At 46.2% G+C, this 10,597-nt stretch overlaps 1 protein-coding gene across 1 annotated transcript in view; it reads left to right on the top strand.

Moving 5' to 3' along the window:
• Nucleotides 1-4,302: 4,302 nt before the first annotated feature.
• Nucleotides 4,303-10,597, top strand: part of RNF207 (ring finger protein 207) — a 33,017-nt gene continuing 26,722 nt past the window's right edge. Inside the window, exons 1-2 of the mRNA XM_029913581.1 lie at nucleotides 4,303-4,313; nucleotides 4,827-5,017. Coding sequence (XP_029769441.1) covers nucleotides 4,827-5,017 — 191 coding nt within the window. The 5' untranslated portion in view covers nucleotides 4,303-4,313. The remainder of the gene's footprint in view (nucleotides 4,314-4,826; nucleotides 5,018-10,597) is intronic.

Below are 10,597 nucleotides of genomic sequence, written 5' to 3'. Positions count from 1 at the left end.
TTTCACACAACACACAGTCAACCTGTGGAACTCCTTGCCAGAGGATGTTGTGAAGGCCAAGACTATAACAGGGTTCAAAAAAGAACTAAATAAGTTCATGGAGGATAGGTCCATCAATGGCTGTTAGCCAGGATGGGGAGCGATGGTGTCCCTAGCCTGTTTGCCAGAGTCTGGGAATGGGCGACAGGATGGATCACTCGATGATCACCTGTTCTGTTCACTCCCGCTGAAGCACCTGGCGTTGGCCATTGTCGGAAGACAGGATACTGGGCTAGATGGGCCTTTGGTCTGACCCAGTGTGGCTGTTATGTTCTTATGGATCTTTCACTGGGGACTCTCAGCACTACCACGATACAAAATGTATAACAACACTCTGAAGAAAAGCTCTGGATTGATCAGGATCTGACCTCAGTTTTACCTCTTCAAAACACAGGAACTCCACTGCCCTGATTCTGCCATGAGAAAATCCCTACTCTAAAGATGTGGTCTTTAAAAGGGTGGGGGCATGGAGTGATCTCTGAGGTAATAAACAACCTGGAATTAGAAAGGCAAACATCACAAAAGCGTGGTTGTAAATGAACACACCGTGGCAAACAGATCCCGTGCATCATTTCACAAAAGCCACGAGGTGGTGCTGCTCCAACAGTAAGCTGCAGAAGGAGAGAGAAAGCAGTTATGAAGGGTGGCATTGCCAGCAACAAGTGTTCCACAATCGGAGGCAGTAGTGGGCAGAGAGGAGAGTTACCCCTTGGCACACATGCTTCAAGGTGGGGATGTGGGGATGGTTAAATTCTCCTCACACTTGCCCCAATTTTAAACCCACATAAAGCACCAGCCTGACAGCTCGGAAGACTGAAGTTGCCAAGCTAGCTACAGAGCACAGACAGCAGCAGTGCAAGCTTCCGCCAAGCTGCCTCTTGCCAATGCATCTTACTGCCCAACCCCTCGTTGGAGAGGCACCAGGAGATGCTGGGCCTCTGATCAGACTGTTGACAAGAGGCAATTACAGTGCAGTAGGTGAGGTGGACAGTTTTCCCCCAGGAAGTTGGCTGAAACTCACCAGCTACCAACTGGCTATCAGCTATTTGGTCAATATCAGCTTGGACTGGATATGAATTTGGCACTATTGGTCTAGCTTCCATTCCTAATTACCTGAATCAGCCATTCTCCACTTGCTAATTGTGACAGAAGAGTTTTTAATTTGAAGACTCCTCTCAGCATCCAAATGAGCATCACATATTTGTTACTATTCTCATTAATGGCGGCAATGACTCCTTACCTCTCCATAGCACCAGAGCTCACAAGCATCTGTCAGCACTCTGCTGACGTCGTATATGAATAAGGATAGTTTCCCTCACCGCTGGGATGCAGCTACCTCTGGGGTTGAATCCTCATAGCCATTGTGCACCAGTAACTAGACAGATCTCATGAGAGAAAGTGAAGAAAAACTGATTCGGTTGAATGTTTGGAGGAATTTGAGATCAGCTGAGTAAACACAGGGAACACGGGTATCAGAGGCTGCCCTGTGTTTTAGCTGTGTCTTTTGGATGGAAACATAGTTGCTTCCGAGGAATTCTGCTGTAATTCACTGCAGCATTGAAGGCGTTAGGGCCCTGTGTTTTACACTGTCTCTGAAAACATTTGAGCACACATAGCTCAAGGGGCCTGCAGGAAGCTCAGACTGACGGACTATTGAGCAATGGGATCTTCTACAAAGTGATAATATGTGAACGTGATCCTGACCTCGCCTCACTTATTGTAGAGCCATCACTGGGACAGTGTCTGTGCAAAACCCTCAAGCATGAAGTGTGTTCCTGTGTGTGACTATAAAGTGACCTGCTGAGCTATGCTGCTCTGTCACTTTCAATATGCCACTGGGCTTCATAATCCCAAACGACTGAGAACAATGGGGAGGGCTGATCCCTTACAAGGAGAGGCTGATCTTTTTCCATCACATGGATTGTCCACTAGGTCTGACCTTGGGTGAACCTTGAAGCTTGTTGATGAGATGGAAGCGGCAAGATGGACGGGACAGGGATATAAAGGAAACATTAATCATGCATTCACATGGCTGTTTGTTGTACTGGGTTTAAATTTACACCCTAGGCAACTTTTAGAGGTGCCTTTCCCTGGGAATTGCACACAACATAGAGATAACTCAGTCTGGAGAAAACTGCCTACCACACGTAGGAGATTCCTCCTTTTCCCTCTGGAAGAGTCGAGAGTGAATTAAATGCATTGAATTTTTCCCCTTTTACTTAGGCTTAGCAAATCCTAACCCCTCTGTTATGCATCTTAGCCCCTGAGGGAGAACATGAGCATATGAGACAGTCCCCTTCACACCAGGCTGTCAGCAAATGACAGACTTGGGTTTTTTTAAAAAAACATTTCATTGTGCTCTCTGTTATGTCTGCAGAAACGACTTATTCTGAACCCAGCAGCTCTTCCTTATTGGCAATGTTGCCCTGGCTACTGCATTCACGTCACTCATAATATTCTGGCTGTGCTGAAAGCCTCAGCATTTCTGTCATTCCAGCTTCAAACGCATGAAAAGCAGGAGACAGGCAGAGCAAGGGGACTGAAATTTTATCTACTAACAGGACAACGTGGATACAACTCTGGTAACTTTGGAAGAAAAGGTAAGAAACTTTGATACTACTGCTGTGTCTAACTACAATAAAGTGACCATAACAAAAAGATATACTGTTAGCATTTCCTTAAAATGCACAGGTAGTATTTGCTTACAAAGTAATTTCACTTATTAAAACTAGAGGTACTGGCAGACCCGAGAGAGAGACAGCCCACCTTGTTAACACACATGTATCCACATCTGAAACACTGTTTTGAATTCTGAGCTCTGTAATAACTTTCAGAACCTGTAGCTTTGCTCTCTGTGGCTTGCTAGTATAAGGACTTAATAGGTAATTGCTGGTCTATTTCAAAAGAATTTATTTGAATGGCATCACCATTAAATTGACAAACTGAAAATAGATGGATTTGATCAACAGGTTAAAGAAAATCCCTTCTTGTTTCTCATATTTTTACTGGAGTGTTTTCACTGGCATAGCATAATAGCAAAATGAATTAACCGCAAACAGTCCTCTTCTTAAATGTGGTCACACACTGTAAGGAGTAAAGAATTTAAACCACATCTGATCTGTTTGAAAAGTTGCATTTTTCCTCTTATACCCGCACCACCTTGCTCTGCTGTAGACAGTACAGTGGTTTTTAATAAAATATCACTCAGATTAGAATGGTATAAGAAAACAGGCATGTTTAGAAACCTTCCATCCCCCCACTTTATACACAGTTTGTTTTGTCAGCACCAAACAACATAGGCTGTGTCATTTTTACTCTCTGGCTGTTTGTGTAATATGCAAAGCCCAGACAGAATGTTAGTTTACTTGTTACTGCTCTATACTAGATCCTGTAAATGTGCAGGTTTCTCTTCCAACACAACTTTTATATTAAAGAAAAAATCAAAAAGTTCCCCCCTACACATTCTGGAACCCCCTGAAATGGGGACAATTCAGAAATGATTGTCAAACTCTCTGTGGTTTCTGACTCTGAACTTTAGTATTGTTATTGAGACACAATGTTCATAATTTCCATTTGTTCTTACAAAGCCCAGTGTGCTCATTGGGCTGCAGACAGCCTGGCATGAAATCAGTCCTGTGAGTCAAATGTGCCACCTATTCTGTGCGCTATTTCTGGTCACGATGTAGTTTAACTCTTAAATGCTCAAGGAAGTGGTGGCATTCAGCAAGAGCTCACTGCTATTGCAACTGTGCCCTGCAATAACAGTGCAGGACTCTTTAAACAATAAAAAGAGAGAGCACTAGACTTTACAAATATACACAATAGAAGGACTGGGTCTCTGCCCCCGAGAGCTTACAGTGGCCTCTCAGAGAGAAGTGATTCATAGAGCATGAGAAGGCAGAAGGAGACAGCAGGGCGGTTTTGGGAAGTGAGGATTGGAAGGAGAGATCTAGGGACAGAGAGGGAGAGTACTTGGTGCATGGAAAATAGAAGGCTGTTTCAGGCACAAAAGCAGCGTGAAAGAAAATGCAGAGCTACATATGGGAGGAGAGGTAGGAAGATGGGCAGGGAAGGGGTATGAGAAGCAGAGAGAAGAGACCTTGGAGCTGATGGTAGGGAAGATTAGAGATTTTACTCAGACTGTATTGTTTCCTGGGAGGAACCAGTCTCCCCCTTTTCTCCTTTCTCAGAGGCCCTAAGCGGGGCCAGCACATCCTTGCACCTGCGGAAGGCTGGACATAGCCCCCCCGGGAACTCCTGCACCAGCCAGCAGGGTGCGTTTGAGAGGTCTTGGGGGCAGCTGGGGGCGCTATCCGGCAGTCTTGCCAGTTCTAACTTCATGGCAAATTAATCAGTTGCTTGCAGTCAGGAGGCGCGGCCCTGCCCAAATGCATGTGATCCGGTCACCCCAGCCCTAGGCCCAGTGAGAGAGGAGCAAATTGGGTCAAGTGACCAGAACTGTCCTTTACACCAGCAAAAACAGAGCTGTGGCCAAGTTACGTCCGTGACCGCCACGCCGTCCCTGACACTTCTTCCTGCAGCTGTGCTACCCCTTGCGTGCAATCGGTGGCCATCAGATCATGAGCTGCCCTGTCCCTCATATGCTATCAATGGCCAGCAGCCTTTTGATCTGTCTAGCATGTGGCACCCTCCAAGGTGAGGCTCCTCTATTGGGACTCACCGGAATAGCTACTTTTTAACTGTGCCACACGCACCATCTCCTGAATTAGATGTCGAATCCGTCTGCATACCTGTAATATCAGCCTTTCTGTGTCATCTTCCTCCAGATGTCCGGTGGGATTTTCTCTCCTTTGGAAAACCTCTGCGACCTGGATAATGCCAACTGCCACCCCCTGGTATGTTTCCTGTGTCATGAGCAGTATGAGCATCCCTGCCTCCTGGACTGTTACCACAACTTCTGTGCCAGCTGCCTGCGAGGCCGGGCGATAGACAGCCGCCTCACCTGCCCTCTCTGTGGGTAAGAACTTCTAAGCAGTGCCTACCCCTAACACAGAAAGCTGGTGACTTACCGGTGAAAGCTATCCCAGGCCCGGCCAGGTGCCCATGCTCTGCAGTAGAGCGCCACAGAAACACAGGTGCAGAGCACGCACTTCACACATGGATGTCTGAGCTAGAGGGTCCAGCTCTGCCCATCAGCAAATACCCAATGCAGCTAGTCACGGGCAGCAATAGGCACCCAGGTCTGAAAGCTAGGCCTAAGGAGAAACAGTGGCATTTCTTCTCTTACGCTCGCTGGGCTGAAGGCCTGCTCGGTGCTCTGCTGCGATATGTACATTGGTATTGTGCTCAAAACCTGGCATGGGAGCAGGGAACACATCTGAAATGAAGATGGGTCTAAGTTAGATATATTTGAATTTGTTGCAGTGTGGAAGGGTGAATGGGAGTCATTCACTCGTGAGAGTTGGGCCAGACCTCAAGCTAATGCCTTTTGTGGTAGCGTGGGTAAGGATGGGGGCTGGGCTGCACATGAACCAGCCCTGAAATAGCCTAACTGGTTTTCATTCACACCTTTTGTTATTTCAATGCCAGTCTGGGTGTAGATACTGATTGTGGAATGAAAGGGTCTTATTTAGATTTAATTTAAATTGATTCTTTACTGACAACCGATGCCGAATAGAGACACTCGTACTCCACAATAAGAGTGGCCACACACGAGCTTGCACTGATATAACGAGAATTAAACCAGTGTCATTATTTTGGTGCTAACTTGTGCCTAGACTGCCTCTGTGATGAGTTAGAGTCTGAACCAAAGACAATGGAGGCCAAGTGGAGTCTTCCATGGACTACAGTGGGCCTTGGATTAAGGTGATTAGTACATAACAGACGCAAAGTGTGACACAGAAGCATCTCTACTCTTTGGCGAGCTCTCGAGAAGTGAGGCAGCAGTGAGACTTTCTCAAGCACAGGACCAGCTCTTGCCCTTTTAGCTCTTCAGTCTTCACTGTAAGCTGCCGTGAGGCTCAGCACCACTACTGGCAAGCACTCTGTGTGGGGCTCTGGGCCCCACTGACTTTGGAACAAGAATTGTTAGTGTGCTCACTAATGGCCAAATTCAGCCAGCCCAGCCCCGCCCCTTCAGAGGATTAAATGGAGGTAACCAAATGTAACCTCCTTTTCTCCCCCCTCCAATTACAAGACATTTCGGGCCAAATCCTGCCCTGAATCAAAATGTCTTTTGTAGTTGGAACAAAAAGAAATTGCATTTAACAATTTAATACAGTATTAATGTGCTGAACTGTGTGTTTCTGAGAATTGTGGTTGTACGGATATATATGATATGCTACAGAATATGTCTTGGGTTTTTCTGGAGCATATTGTACATCTTCAGTTGCGTTGTATTTGTTTTCATTCCTTTTAATGTAAGTGAAGCCAGGAATTATTTAAGTACTGTCTCTCTGGGTTCTTCTATAGGTTCCTATCACTGTACATACAGATACTTTTATCAACTCTTATCTGTGAATGATGCAGTGCTTTCCTTGTTATTAAACAATACTGTAAAAATGGGGAGTGTTAGTGCTTTCCGCTCTGATGTGGACAGTCCTGTTTGAAGGTCATTTCTATCACTGTATTAGTAACAATAACATCCACTTATAATTTGGGGTGCATTACATTCTAAACAAACCAAGTTCATCTACATGAAACTTGAGTGCCTCAGATTCTCAAGAACACATTACTGATGATAGCAGACATGGTGGAAATTTACCATTGGACTTGGAATGCTACAATACACCTCTGCTTTTCGGCAGTACACTCTAAGGATCAGGGAATCTGCTTTCACTTTACAGGCATGAATTGACAACACCGTGCAGGACTTTGTATTCCAAAAAAGGAATGAGAATAGCAGGGTAGATGATTGTCATTTATTCTAGTAAATAGGATGATGTGTATCAGCCTGACTGTAGTTGCCAAAGACATTTGAGGGCTGGTAGAGGCAGAACTGAATCCGAGCTGTGTTCTGGAATGTGTAGTTAGAACTATCCACAAAGCACTGGAGGAGGTTAACGTTGTACCTTATTAGATTTCACCTAGGAGGCAGGGCAGGGCTATTACCCCCATTGTACAGATGGGAACTGAGGCACAGATAGTCTAAGTGACTTGTCCAGGGTCACAAAGTGAGTCTGTGGCAGAGCAGGGAATTGATCCCAGGTCTCCTGAGTTCCAAGTACTGAGCCAGCCTTCCTCACTGGTGAAGGTAACATTTTCAAAAGCACCTTAGTTACTTAGGAGCCTGAGCCCCATTGACTTGCACTGAGATTTAGGCTTCAAGTCACTTAGGCACTTTTGAATTTTTTCCCCTGGATCTCAGACTTGATGATGTAAAATACACATCCCCAGTGGGGGTCAGGATGCCTGGTGGTAAAGCCCCAGAAAAGCTGGAGAAGCTGTGTCTAGCTCTGCTCTTATACATGGCCTGTCACCACAGCATTTGAGTGCTTCGTTGTCAAGCTGCCTTTGTGCCTATGAAATACGAGGTTCTAATCACAATGGTTTCAGATGGGAACAGCTGCAGAACACCAAGTTCTACTTATAGCTCCACAAGAATTCAGGAGAGCTCACTCCCCTGCCAGGGCAGGCCACAATGGGAGAAGCGCAGTGAGGGTTTCCCACTCTACACTTTACAAGTGATCACCCTGAGGAGAAGCAGGATCACTGCAGCCCTACGGCCTGATCTGGCAAGGGGCTGAGCTTTCTGGCCCCTATCCAGCAAAGCACTTAAGCATGGGAGTAACTGTAGGTTTCTGAATAGTCCCACTGGAGTCAATGCTCAGCACCTAGCAGGATTGAGCCCCTAGGCAGGTGGATTTCCCTAGCCAAAAAATGACTCCTGGCACTTACAGTCTGAGCTCTGGGGGAAGAGGGCTGGGTGACACCGGATAGGTTTGCTTCACTCTTAGGGGTTTATTTTTAAATTTAAAAATAGAAAATACCACACAAGAAACTGTACTGGGATTTTTTAACTGTTAGACAAAATTGTGTAGCTTAAAGAGGTGCTGGCCCTTCCTGGAAATCTTTGGAAACAGTTCTGGTTAGGGACTGTTCTGTCTCCATGACCTAGAAGTTTGCTCTCTTCCTCCCCACTCTCAGCATGTAGTTGTCTACTAAAGACAACTACATGCAGAGAGAGACTCCATCTCTTCCAGTTTCATCTGCTCAAAGCTGTCCATGCTAGGTTTGAGATGGCACAGTTATTGTGCAGAAGTTGCTTCAGACAACTGTTTAGCTTGGAACTGGTTTTGGTATTAAAATCGGCAAATTATCCAAGATTTAACATCAAAACCTAAACTCTCCAAAACTTGCCCCCAAAAACCAACAAAAGCATAAACAGCAAAGGAAAATATCGACGTACCAGCCCCTGCGTGGATATATTTCTGGAATAAAACTCATATACTGGTAGACGTTGCTACTTAAAGCAGTTCAAGGAAACTGTTGCTCAGAGCCAAGTGAGACCAAACAGATGTTATTTTTAAGTGTTCATCTCTGGCTTTTGTTTGTTGGGTGCATCTCAGGCGCTTTGAAGGGGTTGTTCAGATATCATTAGCATGAAGTTAGAGGTTATATAAAAAAAATCAAATTACATATTTTAAAATTATTTAATTAAAACAGATCAGCTGGAGTAAACATTCATTCTTTTCTGCAGAAAAACAGCACTCTCTAATCAGTTTGTCATGCAAACTCCCCACTCATATTGGCTAAATACAAACACTGTTAGATTAGGGCAAGTCAGTCCTAGTCTTGGGAGCAAGTGTGCCAATGCAAAGAGACCACAGGCATTACACACAACTATGTATGTAGAAAACAAGGGGGTGGGGCCACACCATAGCACCAGCATGCTAGGGGTGAGGCACTCTGGGGAGGAAGCCAGAACTGCCCCACTACCCGTGCTGTGCTGGGGGTAGAGAGAGGCATTTAATATCAGCCCCCTTCAGAATGCCTGTGCACCAGGTGCCTGAGCTCACCAGGGACTCCCCCATCTTTAGCTAGCTAGGGCTAGATTTCCCAAAGTATTGAGGTGCCTGAAGATGCAGGCGAACACCTAGTGGGGTTCACTAAAGCACAGATGGTCCAGCTCCAGAGCAGCAGACAGAGGGAATAGGCTAGGAGCCCCTGCTGATGCCTTTGCTTCCAGAGGGAGGGGGGCAGGTTTTCCAACCACGACACCTCTCCCAGGTAAGTTATCCAGAAGTCATGCAACTAGGGTGACCAGACAGCAAATGTGAAAAATCGGGACGGGGGTGGGAGGTAATAGGAGCCTATATATGAAAAAGCCCCCAAAATCAGGACTGTCCCTATAAAATTGGGACATCTGGTCACTCTACATGCAACAGCCTTGGCTCTAGCTGTAACTCAGGGACTCCAGGCTCCATACCTACAATCAGCTGCCCAGGTATCCCCCAGCAGCTGCATTTCTGGGAGAATTTTATTTCATGTTTTTGATCCCACAGACGGCTGGATTCACCTGTATTCTGCATGTCTGACTGGCGCTTGTGCCCAGCTCTGCAGCCAGGCTCAGTAACAGTCACTGGCAAGGCAATACAGAGGCGCACAGGGCAATTTTTCGCTCTATTGGCAGCATGAATGGAGCTTCAATGAGGTATCACTTCCTCCCTGATCATGTTCAATCTAATATTTCAGCAAAGCAAACAGACACTGGGACTCTGAGTAGAGCAGCTATTTGGCACCAGATCACACTCTCACTTGTTTTCTGGTTTATAACATTTCTCTCATTAGAAAGTCTTGTGTGTGTTCTCCCCTGGGTTATTTTTAAATAGCCCTTCTCCCTACCCCTCATTATCAGAGGTGGTGCTCTCCCCAAGCATGAACAGTAGTTATGTGAACCCATAAGCTATTGTCTCATTGGGGACAGAGGCTTTTAGCAGCTTTTGCAGAGTCAGCAGTGAGCACCTTAATTGGGATGCCCTCTTATTAAAGATGTCTCCCAGGAAGCCAGTTCTGCCTAACAACAATGACAACTGCTTAATCAGACCAGCACTGGCATGAGTCTGCTTAGTAGGGACTCACTGCTTTAGCCCCAAGGTAAAGTGGTGGAGCAGCAGGGGTGAAATGCGGAGGTCTCGTCTTTATACAGAAGTTGCCCAATGAAGGAGAAAAGGAAGAAGAATGGCAGATGCAATGAAGCTGCCATGCAGAGCGTCCCCTTCACTCAGGCACAGTGAGTCTTGGTGGACTGTTTTTAATGGTACCCTCTTGTGCATCAGCTGCCTGCCTTTTCCTCAAACTCCGACACAGACCCAAACTGTCATGCTTACGGCTGCAATTGCTAGACAGGCTCAGCCTATAAAACCCCCGTTAACCCATGCCCCACCTGCCACATACTACGTCCTAGCCAGGTGCTCTCCATCTCCCAGCAGCCTTTGGCGAGAACACTGGGCCTGGCCATGCATGCCGGCAGTCAGCATAAGGCTCTCACGACAGCAGGCCTGGAGGAGTGACTCGCCTGTGCTCCACAGCCCAACAGGCAGGTTTTATTAACTACCTCTGTCAAGCAGCACAGCAGCCGAGCCCTGGCAACAAGAAC

This window comes from Terrapene carolina, unplaced genomic scaffold (genome assembly GCF_002925995.2).
Source record: "Terrapene carolina triunguis isolate 2854851 unplaced genomic scaffold, T_m_triunguis-2.0 Scaffold714, whole genome shotgun sequence".
Classification (NCBI taxonomy): Eukaryota; Metazoa; Chordata; order Testudines; family Emydidae; genus Terrapene; species Terrapene triunguis.
The sequence above is the reverse complement of the archived record's forward strand: the minus strand, read 5'-3'. Positions and strand labels throughout refer to the sequence as shown.